The following is a 27544-nucleotide window of genomic DNA, read 5'->3' as shown; positions in this document are numbered from 1 at the left end:
GCCGGGACTGGTCCTGAAGGTTCTGCGCGGGCCACTGACACTACGACCAAGAGGTGGAAAAAAATCTTTCTTTTTTAAAAGTGTATTCTTGAGTTGTCTGTTTTGTTGTCATTAGATAGGTTAAAAAATGTCAGATATCAAGATTCAAGGGCTAAGACCACTGGACTAAATAAAAGAACTGTTGAGGACAATAGGGGGCCCCTTTCGTGGGCATATGGCCCAATAGTATTTTTAACCACAGACTAAGTTCAATTTTCAGCTTCCTTTTTTTTTTTTTCCCCCTGGACCCTCAACTTCCTTTTTAAGTCTTCTTTAATTACCTTAGTCCACAGTCAACTTTCCTGTAGGATGTATTGCATACAATGCTATCTATAAAAGTTAATTTTATAGTCTTTTGTATGTAGTCTACCCAATTCAATTATAGCCTTCTAATATCAAGAATCTTAACTTCCTGCCCAGAGCAAGAAGCCGAATCAGTATTTATTGATTGATCATTTGCTCTTGTTTCCAAAGACAGTTGGCCATAGAGCTACAGTTGCTTCAGGTCTGGTGTAGCTATTCCAGGATGGCTCCCAGATTGTTAAATGACCAGATCAGAAAACAGATGAAGAATACTCCTTCTTCCTTACTTATCAAATTTAAATTCATCAGTTTCTTTGAGCACTTTCAATATGGCATGCACAATGCTTTTAGCCTACAAATAGGACCTACCTTTTATTAAACAAGTCATAAGTCCCATGTACAATGTTAAATACTTTATATACACTGTAATATTTAATTATTGTAACCATATTAAACAAGTGATATGATTATTCCTTTCTTATAGATGGGAAAGTAAGCCTAAGAGAGGTCAAGTTATTTGCTCATGCTTACGAAGAAAAGTTTACACATAAGAATTTAGTTCAATATAGCATTTTGTTTCTAAAATTTGGGTTTTTAAGCATAACTTTGGTTAAAAGTAGGTTGGTTTGGAGCTTACATTGGTCTAAAACAGGAATAACACAAGGACACAAATGACTGAATCATTTACTATCCATGATTCTTTTCTTTTTTTTTTCTTTTTAAAGATTTTATTTATTTTTATGTTTAGAAGGAGGGGAGGGGAGGAAGAAAGGCAGGGAGAGAAATATCAATTAGTTGCCTCCCATAAACACCCAACCTGGGATGGAACCCGCAACCCAGACATTGAACCAGTGACGTTTTCGGCATTTTAATTACGATGTGTCTTGGTGTGGTTCTCTATGGGTCTGTCTTGTTTAGGTCTCTCTGTGCTTCCTGGACTCGTATGTCTATTTCCTTCACCAAATCAGGGAAGTTTTCTTTTATTACTTTTCAAATAAATTTTCAATTTCTTGCTCCTCTTCTTCTCGTTCTGGCACCCCTATGATTTAGAAGTTGGTACATTTAAAGTTGTCCCAGAGGTTCCTACTCCTCTCCTCATTTTTTTCAATTCTTGTTTCTTCTTTCTGTTTTGTATGAATGTTTATTTCTCCCTTTTGTTCCAAATCACTGATTTGAATCCCAGCTTCCTTCCCATCACTATTGGTTCCCTGTGTATTTTCTTTATTTCACTTTGTATAACCCTCACTTCTTTATTTTGTGGCCGTACTCAATCATTTCTGTGAGCATCCTGACCACCAGTGTTTTGAACTCTGCATCTGATAGGTTGGCTATCTCCATTTCATTTAGTTCTTTTTCTGGGGTTTTGTTCTGTTCTTTCATCTGGGCCATACTTCTTTGCCTCCTCAATTTTGCAACTTCCCTGTGTTTGTTTCTGTGTAGTGGATAGTGCTGGTTTGACTCTGTGTTGTGGTAGCATGGCCTAATGTAGTAGGTGTCCTGTAGGGTCCAGCGGCACAGCCTCCCCTATTACCCAAGCTGGGTACTTGAGGTGCGCCCTTCCCTTCGTGTGGGCTGAGTACACCCTCCTCTTGTAGTTGAGCATTGGTTGTTGTTGGCAGGTCAATGGGAGGGATTTAACCAGGCCAGTCAGCTGCAAGCACTGGCTGTGACCACTGATCACCAACCTGTGCCCTCCACGGAGGATCAGCTGTGTATGGGCAAGGTGGTGGTACTTCAAAGTGGTCTGTAGCTGTCCACTGGGTCTACTGGCCCTGGGGTATCCTGGGTGGTGCAGATTGAGGACCTGTGTTTTGCCTGGGGCATCCTGCCTGAGCTATATAGCAATCTGAGAAGGTTGCTACTTGTGCTGGGCTGGAGATTTCAAGGAGAAGCCAAGCTATGAATCTAAGCTGACTGCTGTTAGTGCCTGGAGCCCACTGAGGCCAGCTGTTGCTTGTTTGATAGGGTTTTGGAAGTTGTGAAGCATGAGCCAAGACAAGCCATTCATATGAAAAAGCAGCTTGGGTGGGCCCGTAAATTGGGTGGGGCAGAATCTCTGGGGATCTCCAAGACAGGTCAAACAGCGTTAAGTTAGCTAGGCTGATGGAGTCTCAGATATGGCATCAGCTTTCCAGCTCTGTGGGCTGAGGGTTTAGAAAAGAGACAATGGCCTCTGCTCATCTTGATACCAGACACTTCAGTTTCTGTCTGTATACCACTGATGCCTTTCAAGCTGCTGGAGCTCAGAGGGAGTGAGTCTGAGTAGGTGAGTCCTTGTGTGAGTTCTTTAAGATGGACTGCTTGAGGCTTCAGCTGTCTCTTCTATTGATTCAATCCCCACTTGTTTTTGCACCCAGAAGTTGTGGGAACTTATCTTCCTGGCACTGGAATCCTGGGCTGGGTCTGGAATAGAGCTGGGACTCCTAGCTCCTGAGATATCCCTCTGGAATTTTTATCTACCACACGTGGGTGAGAGACCAGCCCATTCCGCATCTGCAGCTCCCTACCCATCTCAATGGATATGGTTTCTTTAATTCCCTAGTTGTTTGATGTCCATTCAACTCAATTTCTGACAGTTCTGGCTAATGGCTGTTCTATATTTTAGTTGTAATTTTGATGTGGTTGTGTGAAGAGGTGAGCCATGCCTGCCTATGCTGCCATCTTGACTAGATCGAGGTTTTCTAATTGCTAGCCCTCTTAAATTCTCACCCTCCATATATAGATGACCCTCAAGTCTCTGTGCTCACACCTTTTTTCTTTGTCTAGTGGTGCTCAAACTTTAGTGTGTATTGCCATTGCCTTAGGAGCCATACAAAAGTCAGAACTTCTGGCCTCAACTCCAATTTAGTGAATCACTCTCTTGGAGGAAAGAATCAGGAAACTGCATTTTAAATAAGCAGTCCAGGTGATTTTAATAGGGGAAGAGAAACACACTGGGAAACATAGAGTTATACCCTCTCTTGAGGTCCTCATCTACCGCAGCACCATCCACAATCCCCTCTTTCTTAACGATTCCATCATTATCTCTAGAACAGGCTCATCATGCTCCAGACCCCCATTCTCACTGTGTTATTGAAATTTGCAGTTGGTTGTCCTCCTGGAACCTCTTGCCTTCAAAATACCAGTTGTTCCCTTGAAAATCCTATTTCTATTGACTGCCTCATCAGTCTCCTGGCACCTGAACACAAAACCTTACTCAGAGTCATCTCTCACCTTCAGAGCTCCTTTTCCGTGCTGACATTCTGCATTTCAATCAATTGACGAGTCCCTGACTGTCTTCCTCTACTGTGATGCTTCCATATATCCCAGTGGGTCTCAGCCCCACCACTCCATAGACTTTAAAGAATGATGTCTGGGTTCCCACTGAGACCCATTAAATCAGAATCTCTGGGAATAAGCCCTGGTAATTAGTAATTCTTAAAATGCTCCAGGTGATTCTAACACATATTCAAGGTGGGAAACTTGGAAATATGTAGTTCTCACAGTCTAATGTTGATAAATTAACCTAGAGACGTTTATGGTTTCCATCCCCAGAGATAATGATTTACTCAATTGTTGCAAGAATTGGGAGAGGTGATTAGTTAATGGATTTTAACAGTTATCCGGAAGAGACAATGAGGACCTTAACTAGATGGTGATAAAAATAGAGTAATGGAAAGACAATGATGAGCTTGAGGACTTGGGAATTGGCTGATATAGCAGGAGGAAGACCAAGAAGACAGACACAGTAATCACTGGGTAATCAGAATGCTGATGACAAACAGGAAAGGCAGGGCGGAAAGCTTTTGAGGGGGAGGCGCCAATGAATTTGGTCCCTTGCTGTTAAGTTTTAAAGTATTGTGGAGTAGGTAGAGGTGTCACTTAGGTAGCTGATGATTCTCCAAGTGTGTTCCCTAGACCAGCAGTACAGGCATCCCATGAGCATTTGCTATAAATGCAAATTCTTGACAGCCTCCCCTCCCACCCCAAGCTGCTTAAAAACTCTGGTGGGGCCCAGTAAGGTGTGGTTTCACAAGCACTCCAGGTAGTTCTCAGAGCTGGTTAGAATTTGAGAATCACTGTTCTAAAATAGTGGTCCTAAAACTTTATCATGCATCAACATCACCTGAAGATCTTTTTGAGAGCGTTTCCTGGGCCCAATCCTGAGATTCTGATTCATTAGGTTGGGGCAGGGCATAGAATTTGCATTTGTAACAAGCTAACAGGTGGTGACCATTCTTTGAGAATCACTTGTCCGTCTTAGCAGTGAAAGAGAAGAGATCTAAACTAGAAATATTGGTTTGGGGGTCATCTATATAGCAGAAATAGTTCAAATTTGGGGTTTCCTGCCCAGACAACTGCAGTTATCTCTTAACTGATCTACAGCCTCCTAATGTGTCTCTTTGCTTCCACAATAATTCCCCAATACATTTTGCATACAGAAATCAGAGAGGTTTTTAAAAATCACAAATCCTATTTTTTCAATAAGTTGTACACAACTTAGTTTAATTCTATACATTATCTGAATCATTTTGCTTGATCAGGGCCTCTTCTCCAACCCCATCCCATGTCACTGCCCTTCCCTCTCACTCTGCTCAAGCCACTGATCTTCTTTCAGATCCACAAACATGTCACTTTCTTTCCAATTTCAGGGACTCTGCTCACATTTCTTCCCTGACAGAACCACTCTACCCCAGCTCTTAGGACCACCAACTCCTCATCCTCCTCATCTCAGTTTAGATGTCACCTTCTTAGAGAGACTTTCTCTCCTGTCATCCTTGCCAATTATTCTCTACCTAGCCATGTTTGTGTTCTTCATCACTATTGTCACAATCAAACACCATATGTGCATGTTTCTTTGCTTATTATCTATCTCCCCCACTAGACTGTAAACCCCCCCAGGGTGGGCATTCCTTGAATGAATGAATAAATGAACCATCGCAAGTCCTATTCACCCTTGTGTTCCCAGTGACTCAAAAAATACATGTTGAATGAACTAATTTGAAAAGTACTGAGAAAGGGTACAGTAACACTAAATGTGGAAATTTGCGGAATATCTACATTTTATAGGAGTTGGAATAGAATGCGAAAGGGAAAAAGAAAGAGAGGCAGAACAGTACCCTAATTATCATAACAAAAATGTATATGTATTATAAATATATATATATACACACACATATATACATAAATACACTCATATTCATGCACATACACATGAACAGGGACAAATTTCTAAATGCCTGCCTCCTGTGTGGATAGGCATTTGGAAGGGAAGCAAAATAACTTTCATGAAATAACGCTAGAGAAAAAAAAAAAGTTTCAAAGAAGCAGCATTTATAATCAATTGTCAGAACTATAAAGACAAGAAATTAAGCATGTGACAGCCGACGGGCAGGAAGATTATTCCTGGACATGAAGGTGTTTTCATTTTACTAACACAACCCAATATGTAAATTACGGTTTACCAAAGTTCTTTCATCATCATTTCATTTGATCTTCAGGAAGAAAAAAAATCTCAAAAGACAGGCAGGACGGCTCTCACCATTTTCAGCAACATAATGAGGAAGTTGAAGTCACAAGTATGGATTGTGCTTTCAGGAAGTTTGGTGCTATCTCTCATTATACATTTCATATGCAATAAAAGATACCTACTATTTATATAAAGATTCTTCAAGGCCAACTATAATATGAGACAACAGGGCCAGAGAACAATAGTAACTTAGAAACAGACCTCCCTAGGGTTTCTCATGTTCCCTTCTTAAATGGGGTACTTGATTCCAATAGCTTTAGAATATGGGAACAGTGTAAATACTACTTGGAAATAAAGAACTTAGACTGTTTAAAATGGTAATGATCCATCTCCCTCTGGCTTAATCACACTACTAGCATAAGTTTAATGGAACTGGGAGATGGCAGCATTAGGCAAAGTTAGCTCCTATCATCTGAACCATACTCTAATGGACCAAGTGTAGGACATTTGATGTGTCCAAATAGCAAACATTCACATGATGTCCCTAGTAGAACTCAATAACTAAAACTGGTGGAGATACTGGTGGAGAGAAATGCAATTATTGGTCAGGATATTAAAATTTGGTAAAGGACTATCTGCATTGGTTGTTTATATCTATTAAAGCTACTAGTTGGAAATAGCTTTTCCTTCACAAGCCCTGGATCCCTGGGATTACTGCAAAATTAAGATTATGAAATAGGAAAGAAAGGAAGTTACAAGCTTCTTGAAAGTATTTTTATTTTACTAATACAACTCAATATATAAATTAGTTTACCAAAGTGTTTTCATCACCACTTCATCTGATCTTCAGAAACATCTCAAAACACAGGCAGGACAGCTTTCACCATTATCTCCTGAGGCTCAGGGAGGTCAAGTGGATGATTAGCTAGTAAGTGGCAGAGTCAGGACAGGACAGGAGTCCTGGGCTTCTGCCTCTACACAGTGCAGCCTCACCACACTCAGATCAGATATGGCTCCCTCATCCTACCCCCTGCCCCACCCCCGGAAAGAAAAAAGCTCTCCTCCTGTGCTATCACGTTGCACCAGCAGGACATTTGGCCTGTGTATGTCTGGTCACCTTGTAGATTTATAAAAAAAAATAAATAACAAATGAAACCTGGATGTGCCAAAACATGTGTCACAGGCAGTAAGTAAGTGTTAGAATGTCAGGTCAGGGAGAAAGAGACCATTAACTATGATGGCTTTTATTCTTCTCCTTAGATATTTGTTCCAGATAGTCACTTTCTCCAGGGTTACAATGTATTTTTTAAAAACATTAAGTCAGGTAATACCTTGAGGGCTTTATAGATTCTTAGAGGGTTTTAAACAAGGGCACCGGTGATAAGCTCCAGTGATGGATAAGGAATGAATCATGGCTGTCTACAGGGTTTAAAACATAGTTAAATGAATTAACTAGGAAAATGATATGCAGGGCAGGGCAAAAGGAGGTTTATAGCTGTGATTACGCAAAACATAGTTCATTCCTGTATTATTATTTACTAATTATTGTATTATTTCTCATACAAACAACTGTAAACTTACTTTTGTCCCAACATGTATTGGGTAATTAGTGTGAAGGAAAAGACTGGTAACTTGGGTTTATTAACAATGAATTTAAAAAATTGAGTTTTGAGGTGGGAGTTTTATTAATTTTATTGCCAGTGTCAGTAGTAGTTTTGTACTTAATGGATAAAGAGATAAGGCATAGAGATGAGCTGAATCAGTTGAATGAAAGAATACTTTCAGAACAATGTCTTAACTGTCATAATATAAGATAAACACATACACAAAATGACAAGTATCTAAATGTCTATCTAGCTGTACGGTTGGTTATTTGTTAGTTCAACTGGAATACTATATAAACCATGCTGCTTAATTATTTGCATGTAACATGTAAAAACATTAATTAAGATTTTGTACTTTTTGAGCAATGCTACATTGGTGAAATTCTACACCTGAAAATCCTGATGATACTTTCCTTGGGCAATATATGATACTAGTGAATGAATAACCTGGATATCCAATCTTTACCGGCTAGGTAGATGGCTCTTTGTTGTTTTCTGTCTCACTCCCTGTTTTTCGTTCCTCCACATACACACATACACAGACACACATATACACACTATCTTTACAAAACTCAGTTTAAAGGCTTTAAAGTGTTCCACTGTACAAACCACTTTACTAGGTACTGTTGAGGAAAAGAAAAGCACAGATGAAGCCTTCTTTCTACTTTCTGAATCTGGCTTTGCAAGTGAGTTTGAATCTTAGCTCTGACATGTTCTGATTCCATTTACTTGGGTAGGTTCCTAATTTCCCTACATTTTAGTTTTTTCTTAAAAAATATAAATCTGTGAACTGGAAATAATATCTAATTTTATGGGGTTGTTAAGAGGATTCAGTTGGATAATATGGGTAAAACATTTTGCATAGTGTAAGCTATCATTGTCATTAGAATTATATTATTTTGAAGAATTTCTATTCTCTAAGAGAACATAGACTTAAACATGGCTAAGTATAATAGAAACAATTAGCAACATAATAAAGGCAACCCATAAATTTAGCTTTGGGAAAAAAATAAACCAAGCAGAGTTGATCATTTTTCTAGGTTCTATAAATACTATAAATATTTTTGCCACTAAATAAATAACGAGGTCTTCAGAACATCAGTTAGATGCAACATAGAATTATGTACGGGAAAGTGGTCTCATTTTTAAATTCAGCAAGTTGGCCAACCCAGCAGAGGGAATTCAAGAACAGAATGAGAAAATGGAATGAACAGTCTTTAAAAGGTGTCCTCTATTTCTGAAATTCTGATTCCATTGTCAAGATAGTTGATGGAGTTTCCAGACATAAAAAAAAGACAATTCAGAAAAACAGCATTTTCAAATGGTAGTTCCCTCCCTTTTTGTTCCCTGATTTTTCTCAATTATCTTTTGAAAAACTGGCCTTGGAACTGAATTAACATATACCTCATGAAGAAAGAAGAGTTATTTTAAATAAGTTGAGTTACTAAAGGAAGAACTCTATTAAATAAAGTCCTTAGGGAAGTGAATTATTTATTGATTCAGTTGATGGTATAAAGTTGAGGTGTCCTTTAGCTATTACATAAAGAAATTAAAGAGAAAAGGATAGAAAATGCATGCTTTAAAAATATGGGGATAATTGTCGTGGGGGTGGGAGGATGAGAAGCATATAAATAATAAAAAATAACCCTGATGTTTGAAATTTACTAAAATTAATCTTTAAAAATATTGGCATATGCCAACTAAGTCTGTTACTTTATTCTAAGGCTGCTAACTTGTATAAGAAGCTCCTTTCACATGTTTTGCTTTCTTATTGGTTCATTCTTTCATTCGTCAAGAAGTTATTATTTATTACATATTACATACCAGCTGTGATGAAGACAGACATGATCCCAGCCTTAATGAATGTTAAATTGTAGTCACAAGAATGGACGGAGAGAAAAGACAAGGAAAAAAAAAAGGCTCCTGGACAACCCAGTGTGAAAATTCATTCATTGAGTGATTAAAACTTGCTATACAGTCTAGTAAATCTAAGTCTCCCCAACAAACTCCTCCATAACAATCTGGGCATAATCAACTGATTTAAGTATTAAAACAATAGCTTTTGCTAAAAATATAATGCCATCGAAATATAGATAAACTAAAGGGGGGAAATTTGAGAATACTGTCCTTTTGGGAAAGAAAAGATTGATGTAGTGTAATTTGGTTGCGATGAAACGTTCTTTCCACCTCCCATGGTGGATCATGTGGTGCATCAACAATTTAAATTACTCCCAAATTGGACCTGACTTTAGGGTTTATTAAAAAAAAGTATTTTGAAAAGAGGTCATTGCCTAAACAATTCCTTTAATCAAAAGTCAGAGGATTTACTCAACCGACGGTGCCAAACTTTCTTCATGAAGACAACCACGGCACATCACTTCCTTAGTACCCATTACTCAAAAGGGTAAGAAGATCAAATGAATTTTTAAATGCAGATTTCTGGTTTAGACAGTTCTTTTTCATCTTCTGGAAACTGATTACTAGACTTAATCAAGATTTTTCTGTGTATCATTAGCCAATTTAGCTTCCTCCCTTTTAATTAAATTTTTTTTTCACAGTGAGTTTGGGAGGGCCCAGTTTTCAGTTCTCTGTGGATTCATGTTTTTCTGTTCAAGCCTCGAGGGAAGCTAAATTTAAAAGTAGGAAAATAGTAATTAAAAGTGATCAGGACAAAAAGCTTTGGTGCTATGAATTCTGGACTCCTTGTCACAAGCTGAACCAAGCAGTAGTTTTTGGTTTTGATTATAGCTTTACTTACTATTTTAATAAACATGAACTAGTATTCAAACTTTTAATATCCTGCTGCTTAACTATTTCCAAAGAGCCATCCAGCTCTTTTAAACAGCCTTTGTTTTAAAATTTTAATTTGTTTGGCCCAGTCTCACCTTAGAAGGCTGTAGCCTCATGGTAAACTCTTTTATAAGTTGATTTCCAGAATCATAAGCAATTCATTTATTTCCCCCTCCCAACTAAGTGCTTCCTCATGTGCCAAAATTGTTGGTGCTGACAGCTTTTCTGCCTTGTTTTATCTGGTTCCCACAGTAAGTATGAGAGACAAACACAAGAATGTGTCCAGCGTTGACTGGATGCATCATGACTACAGTGATACTTACAGCTCCTCCAGGAAGCGGAGACTGTGCAGAGGACTCGGGGGCAGCTGACTGATGTTGTTCATACTGAGGTCTCTGGAGAGGAAAAGAGACAGTGTGTGAGGAGTGGCGGATGCCCTCACAAGGAAAGCCAGCTGTTCAGTTCACACATTTTCAAGCAGTAGAGCCAAATGAAGTCATTCTTTCACCTGACAAATGAATCGCTATTTTGCATCTTAAACATATTCCCATCCTACCCACCCCCCCCGCCCCCTGCCACCATGGACTCTCTATGAAGTTAGAGAGCTAGGAGGAGATTATATAGATTCAAAATGATTTAGACCATTCATTGGCATGGTTGTAATTCTTCATGTTAAAACTATGTGAATAGGCCATAACTCAGTGCTAAACATAACTCAACTTTGTGTCTTGCTTTAAATTTTGTGACAAAAAGAAATGTCTTCACTATGCAACCCTGGAAGTCCTGTTTCTCTGGTACCACGAGCACCTTGTAAAAACAAATGTCTTGACTCAAAGAAACTTAAAAAAACAAAACAAAACAAGACAAAAAGCCGATTCCCTCCTTCTAACATGTTCCTTTTGCAGGTTCTCGGATTGCATTAAATACGTGAAATGAACCATAAAACAAGGGTGTAATGTGATCCTGCTCCCTAGCACACTTCCTGCTGGGCCTGCACAGTAGTTCCTGGCAGAGGAAACAACAAGCCACTTTAGGCAGAACTCAATCAATTTTTGTCTTAAGCGAAACTTTATGTAATTAGATTTTATTTTGTTTTGACTTTTGTTTTTTTTTGTTGGGGTTTTTTTTGTTTGTTTTTTTGTTTACTGTGTCCCACATAATTCTACAGCATCACTGGTATATGCCATCTGTATCTCAATTCCCCAAGGCCTGACTGCTATACAGATTCTAATCAAGACCAGCTAAGACTTTATGTAACGGTCAGCTCAAGGTTGACTTAAAAAAAGACTCGTTACTCAAAACTGAAGATTCAGAACTAATGCCTTTATAATCTCAGACCAGGTTTACATACTTAAACTTTATCTTGAGATAACACAATGAGCTTCATATTTATTCTTTTTTTATTGATTTAATTGTCATATAACATTGTATTAGGTATATAACATAATTTGATACATGTATATATTCTGAAATAATTACCACAAAAGTTTAGCATACATCAGAACACATCGTCACAAAAATTTTTTTTTATGAGAACTTTTTTTTAGAGTTATTCATTTATTTTTAGAGAGAGGGGAAGGGAGGGAAAAAAAAAGGGACAGAAACATCAATACGTGGTTGCCTCTCACATGCCTCCAACTAAGGACCTGGCTTGTAACCCAGGCATGTACCCTGACTGGGAATCGAACCAGCAACTCTTTGGTTTATAGGCCGGCACTCAATCCACTGAGCCACATCAGCCAGGGTGAGAACTTTTAATATTAACTCCATAGTGAGTTTCAAATACACAACACAGCATTTTTAACTAGAGTAACCATGCTGTACATTACATTCCTAGGATTTATTTATCTTATAACTGGAAGTTTGTTTCTTCTTACTACCGTCACCCATTTCACCCATAAGCTTTTCCCTTCCTGTTATTGAAGTGGCCACATCCATTGCACCTAACCCACTGATTTCAGTATTGATAGCTTAGTTCCTTAAACAAATATTAACTTTTAATCAGTGAGGCTAAGAATTGAGGAACCATTCACTTTTTGTCTTTAAAAAGCCACTAGTGGGAGCATTTTAGATATTGCTTACTGGCAACTGTCCTCAGGTTTGGCTCAAATAAACTCTTATTTAAAACAAAAAACAAAAAACCACTAGTATGTACAAGGAAGATAAAAATATTTGTTAAATGTTTAAGAATGTGGTAAAAAAGCAGAATTATTAATTTTAATGTTGGTGAACCATAATATAGTTGAGTTAAAGACTATTCTCAAGCTAAAACTAAACAATGCAAAAATACAGACTAAAAAAAATTTCTATTGTTCACATTTTTAAAAAAATCTGGATTTTTCTGGCACTGTCTAGATAAGAGAGCCAAATAACTGATTAGTAGTTTCAGTTTTTTTATTATTGTTTTTCAATTACAGTTGTCCCATTTTTCCCCCATTGCTCTCCCCCATCCAGCCCACCCCGCTCCCACAGTCATATCCCACCCCGTTGTCCATGTCCATGAGTCATTTATACACGTTCTTTGACTAGATCCTTCCCTCACTTATTTCCCTTCTCCCCTATCTCCTCCCCCCTAGTATTTTCAATTTTTTTGTGCAGATATTTCTCTGAAGTAACAAAGTTTAGTTCACTGAACAGACATGGATTAAATTAATCAATGCAGAGTCTGGATTCCTCACCGTATCTACGTAATTTCTGCAAGGACTTAATGTTTCTCAGGGATATTCATTTATTTTTTAATTGATACCCCACTATTTCCTAAAAAGGATCAAGGTGGTTTGCTTTTGGAGCATGTTTATTGGTAACCTAGATCAAACCGGTCTCAACATCGAGACAGCTGGCACGGGAGCACTGACTGCTCTCCTCTGTTTCTGTGTGATGTGCAAATCAGTTTGGGACATCAATCTTGTCTATGCACAGAAAGCTCTAACTAGAACGAGGAAATTGACATATTAAAGGGATTCATAAGCACTCTACATTATTTTAATATTTATTACTGGATTTCAGGTACCTGGAAGTGAAGATTACATATAAGCATCCCCTCTCAGGGTTCCGCCGGGAGCACTTTCTATGGTAGAGCAACAGGAAGAGTGCAGATGTTATTGGGGTACAGTGATATAACCTTAGCAGCAAATGAAGGGGTTTTAAAATCATTTCCAACCTTATTTACTTCTTAAACTATTATTTTAAAAAGTGGCTCTATTTTGCACCACATTTTGCCCACGATACAGTTTCCTAAGATCAGTGAGGCAATGGAATGGATTTCTTTAATTTTCTCATTTTTTTGCCAAGATATTGGAATTAATTTTGAAGAACTGGTCACTAGGTAAAAAGATCTCAGAAAAAAAATGGATGATTCATTATGCCAAGATGGGAAAACATGTTAAACTATTCTGCCCTGTCTTACTCTACTTTTATCCATTCATTAATGACCACTTTGAGTAATATAGAACAGGGGTTGCAACGTTCTATGTGAGATGTTGACTAGATATTGGAATCACCTCAGGAGCTTTAAAAGATATTAATGCTGGGGTACCACCCCCAGAGTTTCTGAGTTAATTTGTCCAGTATGGGCCCTGGGGTTTTTAAAGACTTCTCAGGTAATTTGAAAGTTCAACCAAGGCTGGGAACTACTGCATGGGAGCAACTGTAAAATTCTAGGTGAGTGCTCTGAGCTCTACAACTCACTCAAAATTTAGGAGACTTAAGATGATTGAAGGTTCTGTTTCCTATGACTAAAGGGCTCCATTCAAGCAGATAGTATCTTCCTCTTGAAAATGATTTTGTTGCTTGCAGTGCTATTATTTTTTCTTCATTTGACAAATATTAACTGAGCATTAATTGTGGGCAGGCCTAGGAACACAGTGGAGAATGAATCCAAGTCATCTACTTTTCCCTGTCCCTATGTCTATAAGATGCCCAGTGTTCATTCTACTACTGGGCTTGCTTCTGGATCTGGCCTCTCGGTCCTTGTTATACTTAAAACTGCTTCTTGTGTCTCCTTATTCTAGGTTATCTGCTACACCACGGTCAGAGGTGGCCCTGAAAAGTCCATCTGATTGTCACTCTGCTAAGGGCCACTGTTAGCCAATAGGAAAGACATCATCTCCTCTGTAGGCAGATGATTTGGAAAAGGGCTCCTCTGGAGGCATGTGTAAGTTACAGGAAATCTCTCTCTCCCACTGAAGTGGCTGCACAGTGGGGTGAGTGCCTTGGCAAGCAGAGTTCAGCCTGGAGTTCAGCCCCCATGGAGGAGCCCCTGCTTAGCTGTAGCCATATGGGACTCCCCTGTCTAAGAACTTCTGCTGGCTCCAGGCCTCTTAGAGGAACTAATGCCCAAACTTCTTAGGCTTTTCACGATCTGGCCTAATATTTGTTCCCACCTTGATTTGATGCCACTTTTCTCTATGCATTGTGTGCTCCAGTTACACTGAAATTCTTGCTGTTCCCCTTTGCATCTGTCTGTCTTTACACCTGTGATTCTCTTTCTGTAGAATGCATTTGTCTCTCTATTTCCAGATGACTACTCCTGTGCTCCCCTGCTTTCCTCCCCATATTTAAGATCTAGCTTAACATACCCTTGTGTTTCTGACACAACCTCTTATCTTTCCAGTTTAGTTGTTCTCTGCTTCAACTCCTAGTCCTTTGATACTTCTAGTATCAGAGCCTTGTTTTAGCCTAAGAGTCTAGCTTAGATGATGCAATGATCACCTGGATCATTATCTCACCAACACCCTCAGCTCCCTAGTCCCCATCTTCTGGTTCACTCTCCTGGCAAAGGCCCAGCTCTGGAAAAACACCCCAATTCTTCTCTGCTACTATCCCAAGGTATTGAGTGATACTAGAAAATAAAAACTCACAAGTGTGTAGATTAGTGACTATAAATGCATGGTCTTTGTGGGTTCTCAATACCATTGCATGATCCTGTTACTTGTTATTGCTCACTTGACTCACGCAGGGACTGTTGCCAACTTTTACCACTTGCCTCAAACCTCTTAATCAACAACCACTCCCATTATGGGACTCCTTCCCTCTTACTTCATGAAAATAAATGGAATTCTTTAGACCAGCAAACATGTAATAGGCCAAATTCTTGTTCTGTTTTATGGCCTGCTTACTCTACCCCTACTTTTCTCCTTGCTCAGACTTGCTCCTGGGTCCCATCCCCTCTAGGATGCTATAGCATGTTACTCCATGAATAATTCCTTTGATTTCCTATATTTTTAAAAGCTCTTCATCTTCCATTTCAATGCATAAACATAGTTAAGTCTTTTTCCATGATTAAAACAAAAGGAAAACAGGATCTTTCAATGCCATGTCTTCCTTTACCTGTTACCCAATCTTTCTCATTCCCTTTGGGGTCGTTTCTGGTTTACAATTGTGTCTCCACTTCCCATTCCCTTTCCAACCACAACACACAAGCTTCCATCCCTACGCTCCAATAAAATTGCTCTTGCCAAAGAAACAGAGACCTCCATACTGTCAAATCTAATGAATGCATGCCTTACTGGGCTTCTCTCCTGCATTAGATGCGCTCTTTCTGGAAACTCTACACTCCATTGTTTCCAAGTCATCATTCTCTCAGGATTCTTTTCATATTTTTCCAACCCTTCTGCTTTATAGACTCCTTTGTGGAATTTTCTTGTATCTACCCCTTACATGTCAGTGTTCTTTGGAGTTGTGCCCTTGGCCTACTGCTCTTCAATCTCTACCCTTTATTCTTGGAGTCTCTTACTTGCTCTCATAGGTTTAAGTGTCACTTAAATGCCTATAATCTTCTAAATCCATATTCCTAGTATTAATCTCTCTTCTAAGTTTCAGAACCATACAACTAATTTCCTTCTGGAGGTGTCCACTTAGTAATCTTACAGGAATGCCCCATGCCAAAAATGGAAATAATTCTTTTCTGTTCCAAACTTGTTTTTTTTTGTTTTTTTGAAGAGCTAGTTTCTAGTTAATGCTATAACCATCTCCCAGTCAAAGAAGCCCAAATCTTGGATACTGTCAAGACTTCCTTCCTTTTTTCATAATTTCTGCCTCTCCCCTTCTCTGTCTCCCAACTCTGTCCTGGTGCAGGTCCTCCCCACCTCTGACCCAGTCACCTGAAATTGCCTCCAAATTCTGTGACTGGCTGCTACCAGTCTTATCCCAGTAGGCCACCTTCCAAATGGCAATGAGAACAATCTATAGAAAATGTCAAAAATTTTCAAATCACCATCCTACTTAAAATCTTTCCATGAAATCCACATTTGTTAGTATTACATATGCGCTCCATTGTGTAGCACACCAACCCTTCTGCACCCTGGCATATCAATTCTAATTCATCCTTCAAGCTCTGACCTAAGGTGTCACCTCTTCCAGGAAACTTTCTCTGACCTTTAAGGTTAGTGTAAGTGATTCGCTTTGTCCTCCTGTAACACTGCACACATTTAACATCATATTGAAATGATATGTTTATGTGTCAGTCTCCCACAGTAGGCTGTACTCATGACCAATAGCCAGTTTTTTGTTTTTGTTTTCTGTTAATGTCAGTATTTCTAGTATTTACCTAAGTCTTGCCATGTAGAAGATACTTACTCAGTGAACGTTGAATTGAATCCTCTTTTACTGCATCCTTGCTGGGAGTGAGCAAATGATTGTAGCCATTTTTTAAAAAATCATATTTCTCATCACCTAACTACACTGCTCCTCTGTGTGCAATATATAACCCCTTCCAGTGTAAAAGAGTTTTGGAAACAAGCCCCACTCTGTGTTGTGTCCACCTTCCACAATGATTTTTGGTCACCATTTGAGTTGTAGTTTCTCTTTTTAATTGATCCTATTTGCTTTCTGTCCTAGGGATTCCTCAAAGACATCAGTCCTTGAAAGCTCCCCTCCTACCCCCATGTTCAAGCATGTCTATGCTGCTGCTACTGCTTTCCCCTCTCGTCCTTCTCTCCTTCCTCTTCCTCCTCCTCCTCCTTTTGCTTCCTCCTCTTCTTGCCCCTTCTTTCCTTCTATGTTTCCTTTTCTCCTCCTTCTCCTGCTAAAATATCTTCTGCCATTTCTATGGATTTGCTGTGGGAGGGATGACTGCAGTAGGTACTTGGTCCACCATTTTAAAGTGCAGCCCTACTGTCTTTAAGACTTGGTATATGAATCAGTGAACAAAGAGGCTGTTTCTTATACTGTGACTATTAAACAAACTAAGAAAACAACAAAAATAGTTCTTTAATCTCTGTCACAGTTGAAGACAAATATTTTCTTCTTTAGCAGCACAGTGAAATTCTTATTTCTTCTAAGTACAATCACTTAACGCTTGTCTTGGGAGATCCAGTAGCATTTAGCTTTCTGCCAGACACCTTTGTTAACAATGGATCCAGACTGGAGCCATTCCAGCATTTTTTAATTGATCACTTTTCAAATATGTTTCTGAAGATAAGCCGTGAACTTCAAAAGGAAAGGTGCAGGCTTGAGTAGCATTTTGTGATAATATGAATAATGTTATTTCCAGGTGCTTTTCTCATGTTATTATTTTTAACTCCAAAGCAATGTACCTTTGAATATTATTTTTTACTGAAGTGTAAAATATATGGCAAAATGGATGAATCTTAACTGTCCAGCCTAACGAATTTTCAGTGTGAACACACCCTGGTACTCACGAAATATAACATGGCCGTCACCTCAGAAGCTCCCTCATGTTCCCTTCTACTCTCTACTCCCTCCAGAGGGAAGCAGTCTGCTCACTTCTAATACATTATGTTAGGTTTTGCTTGGCTTTGATCTTACCATAAATGGAATCATGCAAGGCATATTTTTTTTTTAAGATTTTATTTTTAGAGAAGTTTTAGGTTCACAGGAAAATTGACAGGACATTATAAGATTTCCCATATACTCCCTTTCCTACACATGCATAGCTTCCCCCATTATTAACCTGGCCCACCAGATGGTACATTTGTTACAACTGATGGACTCATTAACGTATTATAATCACCCAAAGTCTGTAGTTTAATTAGAATTTACTCTTGGTGTTATGCATTCTATGGATTTGGGCAAATGACATGTATCCACTATTATAGCATCATTCGGCGTATTTTCACTACCTGAAAAATCCTGTATGTTCTGTATGTTCATCCCTCCCTCCTCACTGAACTTTTTATTGTCTCCGTAGTTTTGCCTTTTCCAGAATGTCATATATTTGGAATCACACCGTGTGTGGCTTTTTCAGATTGGATTTTTTCACTTAGTTTTTTTTTTTTTTCTAGCTCTTTATGTTTATGAGATTTATCCATGAGTAGTCCATATGTAGCAATAGTTTATGTCTTCTCAAAGCAATATAGTATCTCATTTTATTATTACACTATAATTTATTTATCCACTTGACTGTTGGGTTGAATATTTGGGTTCTTTTCACTTTGTGGCTATTATAAATAGTGTTGTTATAAACATTCTTAAGTATGTCTTTTGTTGCACGTATTATATATGTGCTTATCTGTTGGATATATATCTTGGAGTGGAATTGCTGGGTCTTATTGCATATATGTTAAACTTTACTATTAGATCCTACCAAATAGTTTTCTACAGTGGTTAGATTGATTCATACTCCCACAGTACAATAAGAGAATTACAATGGTTTGACATCCACTTGTTTCCATTTGTTATAACCAAAACAGGTACTATTTTTCTTTTACATTTTAGTCACTTTTAGCTAAATTACAGTGGTATCTCATTATGGTTTTAATTTGCATTTCCCTTGTGTCTAAGACAGTTGAGTATCTTTTCAAATGATCTTTGGCCATCAGGATACCCTTTATTACAAAGTGTAAAGCAGAATATTTTGTATTATTTGATGACCTTCATATTAAAAGTAAAGTTTACTTGTAACAAGTGGAACTATATATTGATATATAAGGGACAGGCTAATAATCCTCTCATTCTTATTCTCATATTATTATTCTTCCTGAGGTTTCAAAGGTATTCTTTGAAATAGCTGATAATGTAATAAATAGTTAAGAGCATGTATTTTGGAGCTGTTCAGCCTCAGTCTGAGTTCTGGTTTTGCTCTTTCTGAGCTGAATAACCTTCAGCCAGTTATTTACATTTCTGTGTCTCAGTTACCTAATCTATAAAATGAGGATGATAATAATAGTATCTGTGTAGAGTTGTTGTGTGAAATAAAGTACTTAAAATAGTACTTGGCGTAGTATAAGCACTACATATTTTGCTATCATCATTATTATAATTGAATCTCTTAATGTTTTACAAATTGAAACTTTACCTGTACAGACATAACAAGAGTAGAGAAATGGTAGCTAATTGATGCTTATGGTTAACTTGAAAATCTTTTTAAAATTATAGGATAATTTAAAAATCGTTTAGAGACAGCTGGCTTATGTTTTATTGGTCCTTTTGCTTTGTTAATAATTTTTTTTCCTCGTTACAACATATGAATGGGTTAAGTCTTGCTCAGAGTCACGTCTCCCAGGCCCCTCAACCCATCCCCTGTTAATAATTTTTTAATGGAAGCTTTGTAAAGACAGAGACTCAAAGCAAGGCTCATTAAAAAAAAACAAAAAACAAAAAAACTGCATTATCACTCTCATTTCATAGGTAGAAATAGTTAATGTGACTGGGCATTCATCTGCTTTATTTAAATTATATCAATAACAAAAGAAGACATAAGGTAGTTACTTAAGGGGAGACCACGGACCTAAAAATCACACGTGTTTACAAGACACCCCAAAATAGAAAAATAAGCAAGCAGACAACAAAACAAAACCAAAACCAAAAAATAACTACAGCAAATTGGATAGTCAGAATCAAAAGCCCACAAAGTTAGTCATGAATGTTTGTACACTTTCCTCAGAGGAAAAGGTCCCAATCAGAAAGGAAGTGTTTTTTATTTGGGCAGTCTTGGTGAGTTTTTTGTTGTTTTGTTTTGAAATTCATAGCAACAAGTTACCAGTGGGAGGCAGACTCGACAAGGCTGGTAACGATGTGAGAATGCAGATATAAGAACGGCAATAACAATTAACAATAATAGTAATATCATAAAATATATAGGTCTTTGATCATTTAGTGTAACAGTAATAGATATTTTGAAAGCTTTCAATCAGTTTGGAAACAGTTCCCCCCCAAAATAGTGTAACACCTTATACATTCCAGAGGACTATCCAATCACCAAAAATCATCATAAAATTTAAGTATCTAGGAATAACATAAGGGTCTATCTCTTCTGCCTTCCTCTATGTTCTATGAACAATTTCTAGCCATGACTTTGCACCTGTGCTACAAATCTGCATTTCTATTAGCTTTTTAAAAGGTTTCTCCATGTGGTTAATTGACCAGCCGCCTAAAATGCAATACATTTCAAACTGAACTTATTATTTTCTCTGTTCCCCAAACCAGGTTTTCCCTTTGTATTTCCTCATCTTGTTTAATGCATTACCATTCTTTCAAGCACCCAAGCCAGAAACCAAGGGGTTATTTATTTATTTATTTTTACATTATCCAATCATTCATCTTTACTTTCCTCTAAATGGTCATTAGTCCTATTGATTAGATCCCTGAAATGTTTCTGGAATAATAATAACTAACATTTATATGACATCCCCCCCATACAATCTAATAAATCTTCAGGTAACGATCCATTTTATAGATGAAGAAACAGAGGCACATAAAACTCCAGTTTTCCCAGGGCGACACTGGCAGGAAATGGCAGAGCCAGGGTTTGAAAAATGTCTGCCTGACTCCACAGTTAATGGGATCAGCCCCTTTGCAGCTACATTGTACACTGAAATCCATGCTTTAATTTCCAGTTTTTGTTTCCATATCTTAACTTTAGGTCTTAATATTTATTTGACCTTTTCACTCCTAAGTGCCATCCATGCATGTAAGGAGGAGCTGCTCTTACCTCTTGGGCAGTCCCCGCTGGAGTGAGCCCATTCAGACCACCTCTTTGGACCATCTACTCTACTTCCATTTCACATTTGGACTCACTCCTTTGGGTCCTGCTTAGCTTCATGGTGTACAACCCCTGGTCCATCTCTCCCCTAGCCCTGGATTCCAGAATTCCAGTTGAAACCCAGGGCTTCCCACTTAGCTCAGAGGTGAGATCAAGCAATTGCAATCAGTTCTTAATGGTCCTCTCTACCTTCATTCTTTCCCTTTTCCCAGTCCATCTCAAGTTATCTTATTTTTTTCCCTAAAGGATAAGAGAACTAATATTTTATATTGTGCTTACTTTTTTTGTTTAATTTTATTTATTTGTTTTTGTCTAGAACTTTATAGTTTACAAAGCTGTTTCACACCCACAAATGCTCCCCAATTTTTCTTAGAAATGCAGAAGTTTCATAATATAACTTAAACTATATTTCTAAAAAGTTGTTTCAAAACCTACTGAAACATTTTCTTCTCTGTGTGAGAAATCTGAACATGGATATTTCCAGAGTCTTAACTAAGACTGCTATAATTCACAATACTACCATCCACTTGAGTAACATACTCTGCATCTCTTTATGCTTAAAAACAAAACAACTGGCTTTGGAACTAGAATAGGAGTTCTCAACCTTGAACCTATTGATACACTGGGTCGGATGATTCTTTGTTGTGGTGGTTATCCTGTGGATTGTAGGGTGTTGGGCAGAATCCTTGGCTTTCCTCACTAGATGCCAGTAGCCCCTCTACCCACCCAGTTGTGACAACCAAGAATCTTTCTTGACTGTTATGGGCTCAACTGTATCCCTCACTCCTCCCCAAAATTGTATGTTGAAGTCCTAACCCATAATAACTCAGAATGTGACTGTATTTGGAGACAAGATCTTTAAAGAGGTAATTAAATTAAAATGAGTTAATCAGAGTGGAGCCTATTCTGATATGACTGGCATTCTTAAAAGAAGAGGAATTTTTTGCACATAGACGAGGACAGAGGGAAGACCATGTGAAGACAGGAAGAAGACAATCCTCTATAAACCTAAGAGAAAGGTTCAGAAAAAGCCAACTATGCTGATATCTTTATCTTGGAAGGCTAGCTCCCAGAACTGTGATAAATGGCTGTTGTTCAAGCCACCCAATCTGTGGTGCTTTGTTATGGCGGTTCTAGCAAACCAATGCACAGACATTGCCAAATAAGTGTCCCCTAAGGTCAAATCGCCCCTGGTTGAGAATCACTGAACTAATGCCCACAAATTACATGCAGGAAACTATTAACTTTGCCTTTTGTGATGACAGAAAAAGTTTCCAATGATTTTTTTTTTTTCCTTCAAGAGAAGGAATTAAAAAGGGCCTTCACTCCACACTCCTCTTTCACACAATAAATACCTTTTAGCAGATAATTTCACTTCTTTATTATTGGACAATAAAAATACAAAATAAAAGGCAGAGCAAAAAGCTCTATGATATAGTGCTTCTATAACCCAGGGAGTGCCTCTGGAACTGGGTCATTGGGTCTCTTAAGTAATTCTGGGCCTGTAGCTGCACTTAATGGTTCCACGATAATTAGCCAGAAAAGATGTCCAAGGCAATATTTTAAAGAAAATCTTCCAAAAGGTTTCATTAAAGGAACTAGACCTATTTTGTTTCACTCAGGCAGAAATTTGCATTGTTTTCCCTGCCCTGTGCAATAAGCAAGATGCTGAAATATCTTATAGTTAACATGGTGTGACTATGGGACCCTTTCATGCCAACAGGTTGACATCTTTGCCTCCCATCCAAATTCCATCTAATATCCTGAAGCCCATGTAAGGGCACGGAGTTATTATCAAAAATGGTGAGTCTGATCCATCATCCTACCCCTATACCATGGGTTCAAAAGGCCTTTGTTGGTGGCCCAACATCTGCAGAATGGAGCTTAGATGTTATCTAGCTGTAGAATGAGGAAAGAAAAGTTGGTTATAGATTTGGAAAAGGGGATGGGGTCTCAAACAATGGTTCTGTGACTGTGTTGCTGTTAGAACTTTTCCCTTTTATGCTTTTGTGGCCTGAACTTCCTAAGGTTGTATTGTAACACTATTTCATGGCGCCACGATGAGGATTAAATGAGAGAATGTAGGTGCATGCCCATGGCGCAGTGTCTGACACTGGAAAGGGCCTCATGGGTCGTTGGCTGAAGCTCTCATGGTCCAGTCCTAATTCACATGATTGGGTTCAGCTCTCTCTAAATCTTTCCAAATAGTCTGTATTCCAGGCTCACCAAACTGCCTTTGATTCTCCCAATGTGTCCTAAAGTTTTGCCTTTGAGACTGACACAAGAAGTATATTTCCAATGAACTTGCAGTTGAAGGGGAGGGATGTGGAGGAGACTTGTGCTGTGGTTTCCTGCTCCCAGGCCTTGCTAGAGCTGTGCAGACTAGTGAAGCTGCATGTCAAGGGCCTGGCACCAGGCCTCGTCCAGAGGAAGCAGTCATCATCTGCTCCTAGTCACATCTGCCTGCCTAGATCCCACTCATTCCTCATTCCAAAGTGTTCTCCCACTTCCTGCTTCCACTCCTGGCCCCCTCCATCCGTGCTCCACATGGCAACCAAACGTAGCTTTTCAAAACAGAATTAGATAATTCCCCAGCACTGTTTGAGATCCTTCAATGGATTCCTCTTTGCTCCTAGATGAAATCCAAATGCCTTAGCATCACTGGCAGGCCCAGAATGATCTGGCTCCTGCCTAACCCTTCATCCTCACCCAGAGACACTGTCCCCTTGCTCACAGGTGATACCTGCCGCTGTGAAGTTCTTCATAGGCCCCAAGTGCTTTCCCTACTTGGACCTTTTCTGTGCTATTTACCCACACCCACAGCACTGCACTGCACCTTACCCTCCCTTCCAAAGGCTGGCTTCTCTTTTTTCTTTTAAATTATCACTCGAGGATATGTTTATTGATTTTAGAGAGATAAGGGAGAGAAAGAGAAACATTGATGTGAGAGTGAAATATCAATAGGTTGCCTTCCATAGGCGCCCGACTGGGGATTGAACCCACAACCTACGTATGTGCCCTGACCGGGCGTGGAACCTGCAACCTTTTGGTGCACAGGGCAACACTCCAGTCAACTGAGCAACCCAGTCAGGGTTCCTCTTTATTCTTAAATATCACTTTGCTAGCTAAGTCCTCTTGAATTTCCAATGCAGAATAGTCTTTCCCACCTTTCCCTGCCCCCTCCTGCTCTGTTCCCTCCACACTCCCTACCCCAACTTCCCACCACCATTCATTTTACTTAGGACAATTTGCGGTCACATCTTCATTTACTGTCCCACCTTCCTTCCTTGAATGCCATGAGGGCAGGAGTGTGCAAGATCACCAGCTTTCAGTGCAGCATCTGGCACAAGGTTGACCATCAATACGTGCTTTTGTGGAGTTACCGCCCACTGAATGAATGCTGCATCCTCTGCCATTATTCACTTCCTTTCTTGTTTCTAGGAGGATTACTTTTACTAAGTATATTTTTGAGGGTCTTAGATGATAGTGTAGAAAACAGATTAAAGAGTACTGTGTCTTCTTTATGTTTCCTTTAAACAGTTGGCTAAAATGTACCTTTAAAAATTACTATAGTCCTGGCTGGTGTGCCTTAGTGGACTGAGTGCTGGCCTGTGAACCAAAGTGTCACTGGTTTGATTCCCAGTCAGGGCACATGCTTGGGTTGCAGGCCAGGTCCCCAGCTGGGGGCACAAGAAATGCAACCACACATGGATATTTCTCTCCTTCTCTTTCTCCCTCTCCTCCCCTCTGTCTAAAAATAAATAAATAAAATCTTAAAAAAAAAAGACTATAAATGCTAATCTATCAAAAAGATATTAATGGATAGAAAAAATATAAAAAGTAACCGAAAATCTCATTGACTAATTTTTGAGTTAGTTTCTATTTGAATATGGAAGATGTAGAAACATGATTGTATTTTAAATTAAATAGAAGGGCAGGGACTCTATTTCTATGTTGCTATTGAATAGTATATGAGCCTGCTAGATAAGTAAACTTTTCCCTAAATCAACTTTTTTTCTCTCTCTTTAAATGGGAGAATCTTTACAGGTCTTAAGTCAACGGTATGGGGAATATGAATGCAATATTTATAAAGCATATTTGGAGGTCCTTTGAAGTGCCTACAATGTACTTAATGAGTTCTTGTTATTTTTGCAATGCTTTTAAGCATTTTAAACTCAAAACACAGTAGTAAAACCAGAAATGTAATTATCCAAAAGAACAAAATGCTACAAGATGGACCTTGAGTTGAGTTCAATTACCCAAGCGTTTGATTTAAACATCCTTTTCTTTAAACTAAGATAATGCCATGAACACTGGCTTGCATTGGAAAGATGAGAGACACAAAGTTTCTCCATGTTGCAGTAGCTCTTTTTAATTATGCCATGGATACAATTTTCCAACTTAATGTTTCTCTTCATTTCAGTCTGGGGCTCATAGATAAACTTTAAAGAGACACTATTCAATTTCAGATAAACTTTTTCCATTCAATTTAACCAAAATTCCAGTAGAGGGAGCAGTCAACAATTAAAAGAGAGATTTTAAAAACTCAGATGTTCAACAGTGAAAAGAGCAAATGCTAAATTGATCTGGGAAAAACATAATTTTAGTGCCAATAACATGGCTTATCTATTTGTCTTCCAAATTATTGCTGTCATAAAGGCAATTGTCTGCATTTCCTTAACATCTGCTAGGAAACATTCATTTATACAATTATAAGTGCCTCAAGAGCCAATAAGTCACTGATGAACTTTTAAAAACAACCAGAGAAGTAATCATTCATTGTTATTGGTTAATGAGTTACAAAGCTTAAGGAAATGCAAAAAATTATAGCATTTAGAGTCTTAAACCAAGTCTGACAATGTATAGAATAAGAAATTCAAAATGTCGGTGTAAACTATATGAAATGTATAATTATTAACTGAGAAGGATAGAAGAGAAAAAAAGGGGGAAACATCCAAAAGGGAAAGCCCATGCTTGTATGTTTACAATGAATCTTATTTAAGGAACTGAGTCATGTGTGGGGACTGGACAAGTGCATATTGATGAAGAAGCTGAAAGGGTAAGGCAAAGAGTTATACCAGCCATGAGGAAGTGAGTTTACAAATCTTACTACAAATTAAACAGTAAGAGCTCTAGACTCTTATAGACTCTTATAGAGCTCTAACACTCATGGAAACTTTAGTGGTCACATTCCCAATTCTAGCTGCCTTGGAGTTGAGCATTCATAGCTTGTGTAGCTATATAATGTGGCAGTCCTACTCACTACATTCTTGGCAGTTTATTGTCATGAAAGGAGGCTGTTATTAGGAAAAAAAAAATTCTCAGGAAAGCTAGTTGAATTAATTATCTGTGATAAGGGAAGAATTTATCCACTAATGCAATAATGTGTAGTTTTAAATGTGTTTTCATGACTAGAAACTTTTTATTCTTTTATTTTACTTTATAAAATTATAATGAACTTATTTTAACTCAAAGTGATTATATATGTATATATACATATATAACATATATTTACATTTGTACTTATATACATATAATAGATAATATATATAGTTTAAATGATTATAGTCATTATAAAGCTTATAGGCTTTATAATGAAAAACAAATACAAAAACAAAAACAAGTTCTCTCTTTGGCAGTACATAGACTAAAACTGGAACGATACAGAGAAGATTAGCATGGCCTGTGTGCGAGATGAAGAATTCCACCTTAAAAAAAACAAAACAAAACAAAGTCACCAGGCCTGTGTCCCACCCCTTCCATGTCTGACTCCTACTTCCCAGAGGCAACCATTTGCACCTTAGTCCAGAGCAGCAATTTTCAATCTTTTCCATCTCATGACACACATAAACTAATTACTAAAATTCTAAGGCACATCAAAATATATATTTTTGACCATCTGACAAAAATAGGTTTAATTTTGATTTATTCGCAGTGAGGGTATGGTATTGTTGGTTGAATGTTGTCATTTTTTTTTTTACTCGACATTCTAAGGGAAAAGAGGTCAGTGTCCCTGATAAATAGTCAGGTAGTGTGTGTCTTAAAAATTCTTCCATGGAACTATTGTAACCATATAATCAATAAAATATACTTAAAAAAAAAATTCTTCCAGCACATTGGTTGAAAATCACTGGTCCAGAGTCTCTCAGGGACCACTTCCTTTTTTAAAAAAAATTTCATTATTATTTCTTATTTATTTATTTACTTATGTATTTTTTAAACTATATTTTATTGATTATGTTGTTACAGTAGTTCCAGTTTTTTACCCATTTGTTCCTCTCTGCCCAATACCACCCTTCCCTCCAGCAATCCCCCCCCACTTAGTTCATGTCCATGGGTCGTGCATATAAGTTCTTTGGCTTCTCCCTTTCCTATATTATTCTTAACTTCCCCCTGTCTATTTTGTACCAACTATTT

The 27544-nt window shown here is 38.1% G+C and overlaps 1 protein-coding gene and 1 non-coding gene across 2 annotated transcripts in view; one reads left to right on the top strand and one right to left on the bottom strand.

The window, feature by feature from the left end:
- Positions 1-27544, bottom strand: part of LGR5 (leucine rich repeat containing G protein-coupled receptor 5) — a 140173-nt gene that overhangs the window by 71288 nt on the left and 41341 nt on the right. The window contains exon 2 of the mRNA XM_090273622.1: positions 10509-10580. Within this exon, the coding sequence (XP_090129748.1) occupies positions 10509-10580 (72 nt within the window). The remainder of the gene's footprint in view (positions 1-10508; positions 10581-27544) is intronic.
- LOC150012167 (U6 spliceosomal RNA) lies at positions 26751-26856 on the top strand. The gene has a single exon (XR_016510938.1). It is a non-coding gene; the product is annotated as a U6 spliceosomal RNA (small nuclear RNA).

This window comes from Furipterus horrens, unplaced genomic scaffold (genome assembly GCF_987537825.1).
Source record: "Furipterus horrens unplaced genomic scaffold, mFurHor1.1.pri manual_scaffold_4, whole genome shotgun sequence".
Lineage (NCBI taxonomy): Eukaryota > Metazoa > Chordata > Mammalia > Chiroptera > Furipteridae > Furipterus > Furipterus horrens.
The sequence above is the reverse complement of the archived record's forward strand: the minus strand, read 5'-3'. Positions and strand labels throughout refer to the sequence as shown.